The sequence below is a fragment of the Hipposideros armiger genome, unplaced genomic scaffold (assembly GCF_001890085.2).
Source record: "Hipposideros armiger isolate ML-2016 unplaced genomic scaffold, ASM189008v1 scaffold_866, whole genome shotgun sequence".
Lineage (NCBI taxonomy): Eukaryota > Metazoa > Chordata > Mammalia > Chiroptera > Hipposideridae > Hipposideros > Hipposideros armiger.
Genome location: NW_017732216.1, coordinates 451,537 through 469,432, shown reverse-complemented (window position 1 = coordinate 469,432; position 17,896 = coordinate 451,537). Strand labels below are relative to the sequence as shown.

The 17,896-nt window shown below is 39.9% G+C and overlaps 2 protein-coding genes across 11 annotated transcripts in view; both read left to right on the top strand.

Moving 5' to 3' along the window:
* PLCXD2 (phosphatidylinositol specific phospholipase C X domain containing 2) overlaps nt 1–7,657 on the top strand; it is a 49,980-nt gene extending 42,323 nt beyond the window's left edge. For both annotated transcript variants that reach the window (XM_019629725.1, XM_019629726.1), the window contains one exon: nt 1,874–7,657. In XM_019629725.1, the coding sequence (XP_019485270.1) occupies nt 1,874–2,033 (160 nt within the window). In that variant the 3' untranslated portion in view covers nt 2,034–7,657. The remainder of the gene's footprint in view (nt 1–1,873) is intronic.
* A 5,621-nt stretch (nt 7,658–13,278) lies between these two features.
* The window catches only part of PHLDB2 (pleckstrin homology like domain family B member 2), a 245,504-nt gene continuing 240,886 nt past the window's right edge, over nt 13,279–17,896 (top strand). For all 9 annotated transcript variants that reach the window (XM_019629723.1, XM_019629721.1, XM_019629712.1 and 6 more), the window contains exon 1: nt 13,279–13,508. The gene's annotated coding sequence lies outside the window, so the exon portion shown is untranslated. The remainder of the gene's footprint in view (nt 13,509–17,896) is intronic.

Genomic DNA, 17,896 nt, shown 5'->3' with positions numbered 1-17,896 from the left:
CTATGCAGAAAACATTCTAGCTATCATCACAGAGAAAAGCACTCAAATTATAAAATGAGACTGTCACTGTGTTTGTGGGACAACTGAGTAAGCAGTGGCCTATTAAGAAGCCACACATGCTGCTGGAACAGCTGTATATCCTTATGGAAAAAGTGGATGCTGAACCCTACTTCACACCATATATAAAAATTTACTTGAGGTGGATCTTAGATCTAAGCATAAAAGCTAAAACCAGAAAGCTTTTAGAAGAAAATACCTTGTGATTGGGAGTAGGTAAAAGTTTCTTAAGTCGGTCACAGAAACCATGAAAGAAAAAATTGATAAGACTCCATCAAAATTAAGAAATTCAACTCACTAAAATATGCCAGTGAAAACATTAATAGGCAAGCTCAGGTGGGGATATAATACCAATAACTATATTTGACAAAAGACTAGCATCCAGAATATATAAACAACTTCTACAACTCAACAATTAAAAGGGAAAGAATGGGTTAAAAAAAAATCAAACAGATACTTCCCAAAGAAGATGCACAAATGTCCAATAAGTACCTGACAAATGGCTCAATGTCATTAGTCATCAGAAAAAAATGCAAATTAAAACACCATGACATCTCTTTACACACCCATTAGAATGGCTAAAAATTAAAAAACTGATAGCATTTTTGGAGAGGATGTGAAGCAGCCAGAATTCTCATACTCTGTTGATGGGAATGTGCAATGGAACGACTCTTTGGGAAAAGATCTGAAAGTTTCTTCTAAAACTAAATGTAAACCAACCACATAATAAAGCTATTTCACTCCTTGGTATTTATCCAAGAGGAATAAAAATAAATGTCCACTAAAAGACCTTTATAAGAATGTCTCTAACAGTTTTATTCATAATATCCAAAAACTGGAAATAACCTGTTTATCCATCAATAGGAAAATGGATAAACAAACTCTAATATATTCATACAATGGAATATTATTCAGTGATTAAAAAAAAAAACAAAGTACTGATGGGTGCAGCAACATGGTTGAATTTTAAAACCATAATGCTGAATGAAAGAACCTAACACACAAGAATATATATTGCATGGCTCTTATGAAGTTCTGGAACAGGCAAATTTAATCTGTAGTACAAAAAAAAAAAAAAACAATATAATTGTTGCCTATGTGAGAAGGAATTTTCTGGGGTGCCGATAATTTTCTATACCTTGATATGGGTATGAGTTATGTGTATACATTTGTCAAAACTCAACTAGTGTACACTTAAGATTTGTGTACTTTAATGGATGTAAACTTTATGTCAAAGAAAAATTGAAAACAAACATGGAACCCTTGTTAATGAATATGCGTTCTGAGGTATTTAGAGGATATGTGTAGATATTTGCAGTTGGAATTTGTCAAAAATATAAGATGTATTGATGGAAGGATAGAGTGATGGATTGATGGATAGATATGTGATAAGCAAGTATAGTAAAATATTACTGGTAGAATCCAGAGGATGGAGATACTGTAAATTTCTTTCGTGCTGCAGTATGTTTGAAAATTTTCATGATAAAAACATTTGTGATAAAAAATTAAAGAACTGATTAATAAGTAGGCTCTTCATATTAGTTTTTCAAGATCCTGTTGCCATGGATCTCTTTGGTGCTCGGGTCCAATCATCTCTTCCAGCACAGAAACGATGACAGCACAGTTCTCTAATAGGATAGCTATCACTTCGTCCCTGAAAGAGATATGAATCTTAAATGGACAAACTTTTGAGGGCTCGTGCTTTTATTGAGATACTTTCGTTACATTAACAGAAATGTTTTATTTCCATTTCTGGAGGAGTCTTTCTAAACTCTACTGTCTGTTTTCTCTTCTCCCCAAATTTTCCTCTGTGTAGGAATCTTCCTGCCATCCTAGACTGGGTAAAAACTCAGAAACCTGGAGCCATGGGTGTCAACATCATCACATCTGACTTCGTGGATCTGGTGGACTTTGCCACGACTGTCATTGAATTGAATGACCTCCTGCAGGAGGATAGAGCTTTGGCTAAATGCTGATTTAATTTTTCATTTAATTGAATGTTGAATTTGTTGATCCAGGCTACCCTTCTGAAGGGTTTTCTGTTAGGATGGCCCTTGGGCAGTGATGGTGAAAACAGAAGAGGAGGGCATTTTTTTTTTCCCTCCTCACAGAGCCATTTGGATAAAATCACAGAGCTTTTAATTGCATTTTTCCCAAATGAGACTTTTGGAAAACTTAAGTCCAAGGGAAGAAAGCGTGTTTCATGTGATGGTCAGGATCTCTTCAGAGGCTTACGATGTTGAATGTAAGATGGAAATGGGTCTCCAAGTTCCATTGGGGTACTGAGTGTCCCCCTAATTGGCCTAGTTCCCTGTTGTCTTCCAGGATGTTGCGTTTGAGTCAGTGAGAAGACTGAACCAGGAAGGCATTCCTGATCAAAAGAATGGCTCATTGCAGATGTAGATTGCCCTGTGGGGTGGCTCTCACATCAACCTAGAGCTTTGAGGGGAGAAAGGAGTGTCAAACACCAGTTCTCTCTAGACATGTTGAATGTCAACACTTCTTCCCTGAGAGAGTAAGACATTTATCACCACGGTATTTCAGCTACAAGCTGTTCTTACATAGCTTGTGCTTGCTACACTGGTCAACTTCATCCTTAGATAAAGAATGCATACTCCCCTTGATGTCAAAAATGTGTTTCCCAGTTTTAAAGCATAGATTCCTTTCTATTTTTGGCCCCCTTCTTAGAAGTGAAAGGAACAATGATGGGAGATCTTTTCGGTGTGGGGCCCAGCAAGAAATAGACATGCATGTGTGTTGCATGCTGGATTTTTTTAATTATTATTATTGATTTAATTGTGTAGCTTTTCCCAAAATGGCTGTCAGGTAAACACCTGCATCATTTTGGCAAAGTCCTCTTTGGAGTGGGATCCTCAAGCAGGATCTTGGAATTGCATTTCATTGTTGTCTGCCCAGAGCTTGGGTCTATGCTATAGGACACAACACTAATAGAAGGTACCTCACCCATGACAGTGTGGAGGCAGACACAGGATCCATGGGAAAGTGCAATGGATTTAAGGAGAATGCTCCAAGTGGGTTTGGAGCCATTCTGTAACTCCTTGAAAACAAGACTACCTCGGAGATATTTAGGATGACTTGTGTGTCATCAAGTGAAAAATACCCAGTATGGGAACACTTCCAGTTTGTGTCTTGATTGTTCTCCTTTCTGCAGGTTCTTTAGAGCCTACCAATCACCACTGCATGAAGGCTTTGAAACTCAAGAGGGGATTTTTTTTTTAATTGATAAGAGGTGCCTATCTATAAAGAGCCCTCTTGTGTTTTTATTTATTTATTCATTTATTTATAGATTAAGCATCTTCAGTGCTTCTTACCTCAAGTGCACTGACAAAGGAGCTTCCTGAACTTTCCCCACCAGGCCAGATGCTGCTGTGGTCTTTGCCCTCAACAGGACCATGCATCTCAGGACTGCGAGTGACCTCTGACTTTGCTGTAAATGCCCTGGCTCTCCATTCACATGGGGAGCAGTGTTCATGTGTGTGTGGTCCCGATCTGAGAAGCCACTCCCAAGCCACGCACTGAGGCAAAAGATAAAATGGGCCATGAAGAACTCTCAGTTCTTGAGGAAGACCCTCCATAAGACAGCTTAAACGAAGGCACTAGAAAGAAAACTGGACACAGGAATGTGTACACTATGATGCTCCTCAGAACTGTCTGAAAATCCCTAAGGATGTATCAGCTTCTGGGTTCTTAAGGAGGAAAGATAAACATGCAATCCTGGATGGATGTTGCACAGATAATGGTTGTTGGACCACCTCCCAGTAGCTTCCCATATCTATTCTTCAGTGTTCATAACTGGATTTGCATGTTGCCTGCAGTGGGAGTTATCCTAGGGGAGCTAATAAAAGCACATGCACTCCCCCTCCCCAACTCTTGGTCTTCCAACCTTTACTCTTCCTAAAGAGACTTAAGCCCTGACCTTTAGCGTCCACAGCTCAAGGAGGTCACAACACAAACGCCTCTGGGAAAATCTGGTTTAACTTTTCATTTTCTTACATTTCAACCCCTCCCTAAAGAGGCTTCCGGGATTTTATTGTCAAACTCTTTAGGGCCTTCTCTGGAAAAGAGTAAGAAAGTGAGTGCCCTCACTTTCTCAATTTTCCTTCAATTCTAATATTAAACTCCAGTGACAAGCTCTGAAACCCCTGGCCTACCCCTCAGGGTTTTATTTGTTGTTATTGTTTCAGTTTGGTCTTATTTTTTAATTCTTGGTTAATTGCTAGGGACTACATTAGTTAAACCCTTCTTTAACCCTTTGTTACTTGGCAAAGAGATAAGGAGGCAAGAGGAGAATTCTTCTTCTCTGTTTTATTGGAGCCTCAGCTTTGACCAGGTGCTCGGTGCTATGAGGCCAGGTGTGTGACAGGTACCCGCACAGGATGCCAGGGACACCCAATGGCTGCTGACTGTTCAGTGAAATGTTTACTTGATTTTCTCCTTTAGTTTTAAAATATGTAATTGCGCTTGGGCCGTACCATTTAAGTGCACCTCAGTGTTTGCATGATAAGAGAAAAGTCGTAGAGCATAACACAAAAAGCACAGAAAACCAGTACCAAGGTCAGATGCATGGAGTCCTGCTCTGCGTGGTGAGTGCCGGTGCTCACTCCATCACGCTGCTGTGGGTTGCCATTCTGGCTTACATCTTGAAATTCTGTGCTGGAGTTCTGGGAGATAGAAGGAGGATTATTTACAATTCACCCTTGATAAACACCCTTGAACTGGCAGAATCTCTGCCTCAAGAAAGACTTGCTCAACATCTTGTAAGAGATGTGTGCATTCTGCTCCTTGACCTAAAGCCAAGCAACAGATGCAGTGATGGGACAGAGGCGAAATAGACTTTAGTTCTATGACTCATTCCATAACTGCCAACAATGAAAATGGTGACCCAACCATATCACTTATTCTCACAGTTCCAGGAACCTTTCAGATCAAACAAGGCTATCATATTTGCTCAGAATTACTTCAAGATCAACTAAAAACCCTACTTGATTGAGCCATACAGGGCTTTAGGATTTGGGGCCATAGTTATTCTGAAAAGTAGACTGAGTTTTTCATGAGCTCCCTGGACCGTTTGCCACCTGGTCACATTTCCATGGCATTGTGGCAAAGGGGACCATCACAGGTTTCAATTAAAGATTAGAGCAGTGTTTAAAGGCTTAAACTTGGAGTCTATTAGAGTTACCACTGTGGTTTCATGGACACAGAAGGTACACTTAGGATTGGAGACAGAGGTCAAGGTAGAATTGATGGAATGATAAATTCTTGAGGATTAAATTTTAAATGAATGGCAGATCTAAAAGGATCATGCCAAAAAATATATTTGTTGTATTAGCCTGTCAAGTAATTTAGTTATTTTCCTTAGTGCTGAGTCCAGACCCCTGAATCCTTGAGAGCAGTTAAGTCACAGTCCAAAAACAGAATTTTACATAAACTCAAAGAAAAGCACAAGATCTGAGCCCAGGTAAGGATCTATCCTTGTTCTTCTTTCATGACCTCATATTCACATCACAAAGTTTACGTTTCTGTTCAAGAAGGTAACGTAGTGGAGGATTCTGGAATTAAATGCAGTTTTGTGTGACAGGATTTTCTATTTCTGTTTTTCTGAATCTGACCATAAGAAAGTGCTCCCCACGGAGACATTACACCCCAGCCAGAAGCTTACCGCAAAGCTAAAAGTGGGGAAACAGAAGAGATGAAGATTGAAATGAAACCACCTGTTTTTCTGGGAAGCAAAAGGGCTACACAAACCCAGACCATCTGACAGTATTAGTTTGTGGCACAGTTGATGTTCTGTAATGTTCTTTATGGGCTAACTGCAGATTTTTACTGTTAGGCTCTGGGAAACAGAACAGGCGAATGAACAGGGCACAGCCACAAGAACCTCCCCCGCCCCTTCACTCCACCCCACCCCCTCCCGTGGCTGAGCAAGGAAGTGACCCTGTGCTAAATCTGCCTTGGTTCTTTCATCTGGAATAAAGATGCCATCTGTCGCTTTAGTGCTGCTTTGCAAACCTTAGTCGCAAACTATCAGGCCCCTAAGGATGAGGTTAAATGCCTTATATTAAGGGGGTGTACAGTTGTGGTAATTCTTCCCTGTGTGGCATGTGTGCAGAAATGCTACTTGGGTTCGTGTCTCAAAGGTGTAGTGCAGGATCTCAGAACTTGTCCAACAGTGGCGCTTTTAGTGATGCCTATAATGAGATGAGCAGGCCTGAAAGAAACTTGCTGACATGTATGTGAGCCGCTGAGAGGTGGATTTTCCCAAATACACAAATAGAAATTCATTAACACCCAAATACTCGAATAGAAGTTGATAACAACTCCAAACTGACAGGAAGTTTGTTTTGTATGGCATAGTACATAGTTGTCCCTCCAAATTCCACTAACTTTCCAGTATACCATGGCCCTCTGCCTCAGAGTGCTTCCTGGCATTTGCCACCATGGCTTTGTTACTCACAAATGTTGCCTTGGATCACACAGGAGTGAACTGCTTGGGTGATAAGTGATTTGGCTGGAAATTTTACCCTTAATTTCAAATGATACTGAACAGCTCTTTACTGCCCCAAGGGAATCCACTATCTCCTTAACCTCTGGCTTCTCCAACTTCCTACTAGAAATAGTGACACTAATGTTACTATATCACCAAATTGGTCCTAACCCACAGGACACAATACACAATTCTACTGAAATAGCATAATCTTAGACATTGTGAAAAGGCTGTAAGGGAACTCTCCCTATTCTTCAATGGATTCTAGTCTTTTCTCCAGCAAAACTTGTTCTTAGCACTTTTCAAATCCATTTCTAAGCCACATAGTTTGGATGAAATGTTTTTCTTCTCTTCACTGGGAATTTAATCCCATAGTCTATTGAGGCAACCCCATCAATAGTCTAGAGGCTTTTTCCACCTCATTCCTTGTCTACTCCTTCACAGGATACCAGTTTCTCCTCTTGTCTCCTGGCCATGCTTTATCATTTGTTGATTACTATTAATCACAGGATGCAGGCAGAACTACAATAAAAGGCACATACATTCAATGATGCGCAAATACACTCTTATCACAGTGGTTTTTGCTCCTTACTCTTCTCAAATGCATTATTCTGCCTCCCTCCCCACTCCCATCCAGTCACTAGAACTATACCTGATTGGAGCCCAGAACTTGGGGCCAGTACTTCATTCAGATAGCAGCTTTGAGCTTTGAGCCCAATGAGAAGCACAGCACTTTGAAAAGTCAAATAGGCCTTTGGTAGCTTTGTACATTCTCAGCTTTACAGTTTTTATTAGTTTATACCACTAATAACACTTCAGTCATGAATCTATAATATCAATATGGGAAATCTTAGTACATATTCTAGAGACAGTGGTACCTTGCTGCTATTATACTTAATAATTTACACCCCAATTAATAAGTATTACATACAGATTGTGTATGCATTATTATATTGTATATGCATATATACATTGTAGATATGCCAACTGTAATACTTAACCTCGCTGATCAGCACTAGAAAATACAGTAGTTCCCCCTTATCCATGGGGGATGCTTGAAACCGCAGGATAGTACTGAACCCTATATATACTGTGTTTTTTCTTATACACGAATACCTTTTCACTTAAAGGAAGCACTTTACAGCTTCGCTTTGGCACATCTGAATTGCCAGCATCACTACTCTTGTGCTGTGGGGCTATTATTAAGGAAAATAAAGACTACTTGAACAAAAGCACTGCGATGCCGCAGCAGTCAGTCTGATAATGTAGAAGGCTACTAAGTGACCAATGGTCTGGGAGCAGATGCAGCATGGAGATGCTGAACAAAGGGCACACCCTGGGCGGGACAGCAGAGATTTCATCACACTTCTCAGAATCATGTGCAATTTAAAACTTATGAAATGTTTATTTCTGGGCTTTACGTTTAATATTTTTAGGCTGCGGTTGACTACAGGTAACTGAAACCACAGAAAGTGACAGCTCAGAAAAGAGAGAACTACTGTACAGATATTGTCATAGTGAAAATAAGTCTTGGTGAATTCAGTTGATACGTGAATCTGAAAATGCTCTATTAGACATTAAATTTTATCCTCTATGCTTGTTTTATATTACAGTGCATGCTGTTTGCTAAAGTAAGTAAATAATAAATTATACCAATTTTAAGGTTAGAATTAAAATTTTGCATATATGTTGCTTGATACTCTGAAATGTATTTTGTGGCACAGTTATCTTATTCATACACATTTCACTTGGCTTTTTTCCCGCTAGGAAATAATTGTTCAAATATCTCTCTCTCCTTTCTTGTAAACTGGATTCATTCAAACTAAAACATTGTAAAGCCAGATTACCTCATTTTGACTGTGAAAAAAGTTCAATAGATTTGATGATATGATGTCTCTTCTTGTATTTGGTTTGAACTACCTAAATAAGCTTAAACCTAATATTATAATAAATATAAAACTTTAGCAGGCACTTCCTCTTTGTTTGTAAGACTATTTGATTATTGGTCCACTTCTAATTTTGTTTTAAAAGTTATAGACTCAACACCAATTAAACACCTTATTATACTATATTGGATGAAGACCCTTTCAGCCATGTCAAGCACATATTGGAATTAGCTGCACATGCCTGCAATCCCCAAGATGAGCTGTGCATGAAAGGTACACACAGCCTGGTCACCCATGCTTGTATAAACGTCATCCTCAGCACTTCATCTGCTTCTACTAGCTTAGGTCAGGTCCTATTGACATCTGTCTTTTCACTTGACTGCTATCTCCAGCCCACATTACTCTGAGTGGCTGCCAAATGCCCGGATATAGAACACTGCAGCGATTACATGTTTGTATGTATAAAGAACAAATAAGAGTGGGTCTACAGTTTCTGCTGGCAAAGAAAAGTCCAATATTTTCCTCATTCCTAATTCTTTGTAATAGAATATCTGAGGTCACTTAACTTCAGCGGATTTCTCTTTTTTGTTCTATCCCCAGCAAAAGTAGTGGGCTGAGGTGAAAGTCCTATGTATGAATTTAGCAGAGATCAGATTAATTCTAAGTAATCATTCATTTCATATAGAACCACTAATTAGAGAAAATTATATTTCTGTTCAAGTTACCATGGCAATTGAAGAACAGTCATAGTCAGAATTTTCTGCCTGAACTTTTAGTTATTGTTTAGCAAATCCACCATATTGTCCTCTGCTTGAGTTTGATAAGCACCACTTTCAGTCATTCCCATTTGGTTTTAATAAAACATAACATGATGCAGATAGCACTGGGTCCAAACATAAGCAAAGCAGGTATAACCTGCATGGAGTAATTGCAAAGATACTACTGTCTCCCTCAATTTCTGAACATACACTTGGGTTGAGACATTGCCTCTATGATAATGGAGCTGTTACATTATGTATGAGCTCTTTAATATCTAATCACAAATGAATTCCTCTTATTACAACTGGGTTATAAGCATGCTATTTAGCACAGAAGCTAAGAACAGGCATTTCAGATATACACGGACCTGGATTTGTATCGCAGCTCTCTCATGCCCTGGCTGTGTGACCTTAGGCAAACTAACATCTCTAAATATAGAATATAGGACTAATAGTGGCCACTCTGATGGGTTATTGAGAAGTCCAAATAAGATAGCATATGGGAAGCATTTAGCACAGAGCTTGGCACATATTAATACTCAAGAGTATTAGTAGTAGGGGTGGGAACTTTGCATCTATAGTCTCCAAATAGCACCCAACACATTCCCTTCAACATGATTGATTGTTAACCATTGTGTTTATTGATGAATGATTTAGCAGGAACTAATTACAGAAATGAGAGAGAAAGCATATAAATTCAGACAGTGAGAGAGACAGTCGCATAATCACTGGACCAAATACACATTGCTTAGAGAGTGGAATTCAAACCGCTGGTGGTATGATGACGTAGATGGAAGATAGCCACATCCTTGAATAGCATTGATATCATTAATCACTAAATCATTCTGATTAGCTTAGTAATGAAACTTCTCTAACCCTTGTTTACCTAGCAAAGACAAAAAAAGGCAATAGTATCCAGCTAACATTTATCATTTTGTTTGTATTGTTTTTATTTTGTGGTTACCATCTCTTTATTGAAGTGATCCTGGGTTTGTCAATAGTGATATAAAATTTCCTTTCAAAATATTTAAGGGGTTTAAAGAGTTCACTGTGAAGAAGCTATGCAAGGGACCTAAGTTTATGATCCTTTGCAGGTTAAAAAAAAAATACAGTTGAGTCCATCGCATACTTTTGCTAAGGAATTGGGTTTGGCTGTGCTCTTTGAACATCCTTAACTAGGTAAGTAAATATATAAATAAACTGCTATTTGTGATAGAAAATCACCTTTTTTTTCATAAGGGAGCTTTCTTCGTATTTCCTGTAGAAGTCCACACACAGATCATGCTCTCTCCGTGTTGTCCTGTGCTACAGTTTAAACCAGGGGGAGGAAGGTGCTAGAGTCACTCAGTCCCATAGACCACTGGGCATATGGAATGCAGAGACCAAACCCCATTTTTTCGCTTGAAAAGTTATTCCTTTTCTGTAAATCCCTGAGACTACGATGCCTGAATGTCCTAGATTTTTGGGATGTGTGTGTGTGTGTGTGTGTGTGTGTGTGTGTGTGTGTATTTGTTGGGTTTTTTTCCAAAGGAAATCTTCTTGCTCAGAAGTATGTTTGTTTGTTTACCCCTCTGCAAAACTGCTCACTATGACCAGAGGAATGTTATTATTTGTAAGACTAGAAACCTTTCCTCCTCAGAGAGGGTCGGAGGTTACAAGGGTGGGACAGTGGCCAAAGCCCATGTGCCTCAAACCTCACCCAGGATGGCCCAGACACAGGCCAGTAAAACAAAAGTACTAGTTAGACCAGGGTGTTTGCACAGCTGGGCAGTGCTTTTGGATAGCAGGGGTGGGGAACGGGGACAGAAGTGTCAGCCTCTGTCCAATAGCATCATGCGATTGAAAGAAGCCTTAGGCAAGCAAATGGCTTGAATCTAGGGAGCCTGGTGTCTAAAGAATAGGATTCATTCTGTGGAGAAAGGCTCAGAGGAACAGAGCTCTTGTTGCAAAAGGAGGTCACTGAAAGTTGTTCCTTGTTTAACCTGAGTACTTCTCTGCTTTTTGGCCAAAAGACTTTCCTGACCTGGTGGATGCCCAATCCGGGCTCAGGGAGTCTCATTTCTAGGCCTCTGTGAAGGATAAGGGGATCTGGAAGAAGATGATGGATTGTCTTTTGCAAAGGTTTCTCCCACCAACAATGTTTTAGGCACAGAACTAATTTGTCACACATCAGAGGACTTGGTGGACAATTTCAGTGGAGCCAGACACCCTGAAATGACACACAAAATTTTAGATGTATGTACAGTTTTTTCTGGTAGGGAATCTATAGCTTTCATCAGATTCCTAAAGGAATCTATGATCCTAAAAAGTTGCAAAACCACTGCCATTCAAGTGCCCATGAGAACGAATGATCAATGAAATGATGGTAAGTGAGCAAAGGTAGTGGATTTAGGCCAGTACTAGAAAGCCTTGTTTCTTTCTGTTAAAAAAAATAATAATAGTAAATTAACACTCATGTGAATTTATTGACTATAGGTGTTCTCTTTTAGGAGTCAAGATTGGCTAGAACAAGATAAAAAGAAACAGAATAAGCAAATCCAAAGGATCCTCAGCGATAGTTAGATGAACTTTAGAGAGAGAGTGGTGGGAAAGCCAGAGAAACCAGGCACACTGATAAACACGGAGGGATGGCTGAGCCCTCTGCACAGGTGTGAGCACACATTTCAGAGGGAAATGGGTACAGTAGAGCCTTCCCAGAGAATGGCAACCAGGAGACTGAAGCGTCCAAAAGTTATGTCACATGAGAAACTAGTAATGTTGAGTTTGGAAAAGATTTGAGAGAAAAGTGACAGGAGTATCTTTAGATATTTTCAAATTGTTACATGACTGAGATTTTAGAATTTTATGATTTTGGATATGAAAGGGACCTAAAAACATTTGGCCAGGCACTAATGTCATAAGAAAAAAAAAACTGGTAGACTGACAGCATAAATCAAAGCTGGGACTAGAATCTGGACTTTTGAGTCCTTTCCCAGTGTCCTTTCCTGTAATTTCCAAATACCTCCCTGATTGCCTGCTATGCAGGAAACAGCGAGGACCCACCAGTTGCCATTTCAAGAAGAGAGAGCTTGGCTTAGTAAAGAGCATTCCTCTTCATCGGCATTACCTTTCAAGTCTGGAGTCAGAAGTCTAACCTGGGCCAGCAGACCTGTGTTCCTTCTGGAGTCTCTAGGAGAAAATCCATTTCCTTGCCTTCTCAGCTTCTAGAAGCCACCTTGCTTGGCTCATGGCCCTTTTCTCCATCTTCAAAACCAGTGACATGGCACCTCTGGCTCTGCTTCTGTCAACACATCTCCTACTTTGAGTCTGACCTCTTTAGAGGACCCTTAGGATACAGTGGGCCCACCTGGATACTCCAGGATAATCTCCCATCTCAAAATCTTTAAACTTGATCACATCTGCAAGTCCCTCTTAGCATGTAAGGTGACATATTCACAGATTCTGGAGATTAGGACATGGACATCTGTGGGGGCTTTTATTCAGCCTACCACAGCATGAGTCATGGAAATTGTATTGACACTGGTGCTGGTTTTAGAGCAGACTTGTTACATGATCATTATCTCTTTGAGCCTCCGTTCCCTCACCCATAAAATGGGCATAAAATCTCAAGGTTATTATGAAGAATTGTGGTAACGTATATAAAATGCCTAACATATATAGTGCACTTTCAATCAGTGGCAACTCTATTTGTTCAAGGAACTTCCAGATAATTCTTACTAGACAAGAATTCAATAAAGGAAATTCCATTATTAAAAGAGATATTGGATAAAGTGAACTCCAAATTCCCTTCTGAGATTGCTAAAATAAAAAAGAGTGAAATAAAAGGGGTTTTCCTCTTGTATCTCCTTGTCTACTTCACCGATCCAATTGCAAGTAATTGCTTTTCTGGATTGTCAGTAGCTAACAGACCCTGCTTTTTGCCCCCCTACAGTACTGCTGTCTATTTTTGTCACCAAAATCTCTGGTCAGGTTTGAGCAGGGCTACGAGCCTGCCTGGTGTGTAATGATTGGCCAGACCAGGCAGCTGAGGCCAGCACAGTCTCCCTCCTTCACATCTGTCAACATACCTGGCTGCAAGCAAGTTACTGCCCGTGACCACAATCTGCCAGGGCCAGAGAGAGAGCAGGGGAAAAAACGGAAGGGAACACCTCAACTGCCTGCTTGGGAAAACGTAAAAGCCTTTGTGGACGCTTCTTCCCAACATCTTAAACCCTTCATTAAGGATTCGAACAGTCCTGGGCTATCACTGCTGAGTCAGGAAGGAAGCTGAGGAGGGACTCTAAATTGAATTCAGCAATCAAGGTAGGTGATCTGTCTGGTCACGGACCCTTCTCTCGAGATTACAGGACAAGCGTGTTGCCCAGACGTGTAGCCAGAGCGTCTGATGATGGTCTACTGAAGGAGATACGGTAGACATGGGTGTGTTTTGAGAGAATTCAATCATTTGTCCACCAACATATTCTGAAAGTAGGCCATATTTTTCCTCCATCTTCTCTCTTCTTTGAAAAAAATGTTGTTGTTCCTCTACATATTTCAAAAGTTTGGAAAGTTTTTCATTGCTCATTATAAAAAAATCATATTTGTGATTTATTGACATTTTTCCATCCGTCGTGGTTCCGCAAACATGGCTTTGTTCCAGAATTCTTTCCACTTTCAAGATATACCAGAGAGGACAGTTTACATATAATTCTGAGGAACATGCTGTCCCTGCAGATGGCTGTCAACCTCAAATGACAGAATCCCAGGATGCCATATGCATTTTTTGGCTTTGGGACCTAGGGAGTTAAAATTCTTGAAATTGCTGGAGCAGAATCAAGCCTGTTTACCTAAGCTTATAACCCCGGGCAGCCAGGTCAATCATTTACTGACAGGGTTATTTCCTATCTTTGATGGAGGACCACTAAAGCCCTTGCCTAACTGAGTCTCTCTATAATATAGTCACAAGGCAATGTCAAAGATAACCCATCTCTGAAGCTATAGCCCATATACTCTTCTGACCAGAGTAGTTTTTAGCTTACCTGGAGTAGTAAATGCCACAGGGCCCTTCCCAGTGCCGTAATAAACACACATGAACAAGTTTCATGCACAAATGGGACACCTGATATCACCTCAGGCATAGAGCTTGTGGCTTTGGAGAAGCTTCCGCTACTGCTGGAGACCTATAGGGAAGAAATAGACTAACTATAGAACAAGTTCTTAAGTGATTTTTGAGAAGGAATGAGATTATTAAGGATTCATCAAAAGACGTAATCTTTCCCCTTAAAGTCTACACATTCTAGAAATATGTTATTTTTAATGAACACGATCTACTCTTCTTTAGGTCTGAATATAACTCCTTTAGAAATGTTGTCATATTGTCACCACATACACTTGTCAGGCCTGTGCAATGGTTCCCGACTCTTGTAATTATTAGAAGCCTGGTGATAAGGAGGCCCTATTTTTCTGAACACCCTTTAGGGAAAGGTTGGCCATGTATTAAACTAGGTAATGTTTGACACCATTTTCGTCAATGATTTACGGAACTGAAGTGAATCCCCTTTGGTAAGGTTTGTGGCCAGAATTTTTAGCTGGCTTAGGCAGTTAACTAGATGCGGGAGTTGAGGCCATCACAGAGTATGTCTCAGGCACAAACCCCTTGTGAAATTTGTGGCATGTCTGTGGCTAACTCCCAGGAATGTGGTGGAGAATTATGGAAAACTGATAGATTTCTGTGAAGATAGTAAGCCCTGTCTGACCAGTTTCCAGAGAATGTACATAATACAAGTGGTGGAGGTAATTTTGAAGAGGGGGAAGTGTACCAAGGCATTCAAATGTATTGGCCAGATTTTCCCACAATATTGTAGGCTGCCTTAGGGGCAGACACTCAAGTCTGACCTGAAGTACAACATCTGGTTCAAAGCCAAACCACTGGTGGCCCCTGAGAGTATATCCAGTTTTTCTTCCCATTTCATGCAAATTGGATATTAAATGGAAGGCAGGAGAAGAGATTATTCTTGAGATTGACTAGACTAGATAGACATGATTATTTCTTTTACATGTTAGGAAGTTGGAACCCAGAAGTACATTAATTTGCCCAAGTTCACGGAGTTAGAGGCTGAGCCAAGATTCTACTCAGCTCTGCCTCACTCCCAGCCAACTGCTTTTGCCATGCAGCCATGGAGCAAGCACATGCAGGAGCATAAAAAGGGGGTGAGGAGTGTATCAGAGGGGAAAGCAAGGCTGACTACGAAGACAGAAGTTCTCCACTGCTCCTTGGATGTGCCATACCCAGGCTAATTGGGTGCCACCATAACCAAAAGGCCAGCACTGGACTAGACTTGATCTTCTTTGAGAGGGGGTAAAGGGAAGAACAGGTAGGAAACAAAGGGGAGCATCCAACTAGCGACAGTCACTGGAGTCTTCCTAAGTAATTGTGACTGTTTCCTAAGTAAACCCAAGCAATTCTCAGGCTAGATCTCTGCTTTTTTGTATTCCAGAGACTCAAATCCTTGAGCCCCAATTACAGTACAGCATCAGAACTATTTCCGGGGAGGGGGGGGATGACATCATCCCAACCCTTATCTGGGAATTCAAGAGTTTAATTACGATCTCATTTCACCTTAGCTAATATCCACTCATCTAAATCCAAGGGATTTGAGCAGAAGAAGGTTTAAAGAAAGAGGAACCATCAACATTCTATCATATCAAGGTTTCTAGCACCTGCAACCTAAACAAGCCCATGTTAGCTTAGCATTCCAACATCTCGATGGTGTTATTTAAGAGGTGAATGAGTAACGTACAGAAGCAAGCCTTCTTCTCTCTCCCCACCCCCAGCTTCACTTTTGTTCGGATGAAACCTAAAAATTCCATTAGCTGCCTGGCCGAAATTTCAAAGCAGCCACAATTCCTGAGCATTTACAAAATCAAGATAAAGAAATGCCATCGTGAAATGTGGTTGGCTAAATATCTTTGAACAAAGAGTTTCTCTTTTTCACCGACCCGCCTCATACATACCTAAGAGTATGATAGCAAAGGCATCACAAATAGGGATTACATCACCACGTTCACTGAGGCCCCTTTTCTAATACAGCTGACCCTGCCTGAAACACGCTATCCTTTTTGTTGCCTAAAACATTAGGATAAAAAGAAAAACAAAATGAAACTGAAATATAAGGACTCATAACAACATTTCATTCACCTTTATCCAGTTCTTATTATGACCAGGGAATGAGCTACTGTCTTTTTATCTACATTTTTTTCCCTTTAATTCCTAGAACAAATTTATGTAACTTGCCCAAATTTCAGAGCTAGTAAAATGAGATGAAATTTGAGTTGGGTTATGTTGGACTCTAACGCCCATGTCCTTTAACACTTCCTTCTGGGAAAAATGACCAACCAACAGTATCTATACTGTTTGCATTCTAAGTATACAAAGGAAGAACTCCTTTCAAAGTTATTTGCTTGGAACCTCAGAGTATATATGTATTACCCCCTCCCTGGTATTCTTGATCCTGTACAGGCATAAAACTCAATATTACCGTGACTTTCTTGTAGGTGACTTTCTCCAGGAAAGTAGCCACAAAACACATATTCACATATGTACACACACACACACACACACACACACACACACACACACACACACACAGAGTAACAATTACCCTCAGGTCAGCATTTTGATTCCTTTCTGAAGCTGTGAGAAAAAATTGTTCTTATCTCCTGGTTCACAAACATTGTTGTGTTTGTTTATTTGATTTTAATGTAACATATAAACAAAATTTTATATATCATACCAGAATATTTTTTAAAGATTTTTAATAAAATATAGCTAACATACAATATTATATTAGTTTCAGGTGTACACAATAGTTATTCAACATTTATATACCTAAAGAAGTGATCACCATAAGTCCAGCAACCATCTGACACCATACTATGCTATCACAATATCATTGACTATATTCCCCATGCTGTACATTACGTCCCCATGACTTATTTGTTTTATACCTTGACATTTGAATCTCTTATTCCCCTTCACTTTTCTCCCTTTTTTAATTTTTCAATTACAGTTGACATTCAATATTATTTTATATTAATTTCAGGTGTACAGCATAGTGGTTATAGACATTTAAATAATTTAAGCAGTGATTCTCTGACTAGTCCAGTACCCACCTGGCACTATATGTAGTTATTACCATATTATTGACTATATTCCCTATGCTTTACTTTACATCCCCATGACAATTTTGTAACTACCAATTTGCACTTCTTAATGCCTTCACCTTTTCCACCCTGTCCCCAACCCCCATCCCATCTACCCCTCCAATAAATCCATACCCGTCTGACACCACACATAGTTATTACAATATTATTGACTATATTTCTTATGCTATACCCTACATCCCCATGACTTCTTTGTAACAACAAATCTATTTCTTAATCACTTCCCTTTTTTCACCCATTCCCAATCCCCTCTCCCATCTGGCAATCATCAAAATGTTCTCTTATCTATGAGTTTGTTTCTGTTTTGTTTGTTTGTTTGTTTTGTTCTTTAGATTCTACATATAAGCAAATCACATTGCACCTGTCTTTCTCTGTCTGACATAACTCCACTCAGAACAATACCCTCCAGGTGCATTCACGCTGCCACAGAGGGTAAGAAACCATTCCCTTTCCTGGCTGAGCAATATTCCATTGTATATATGTACCAT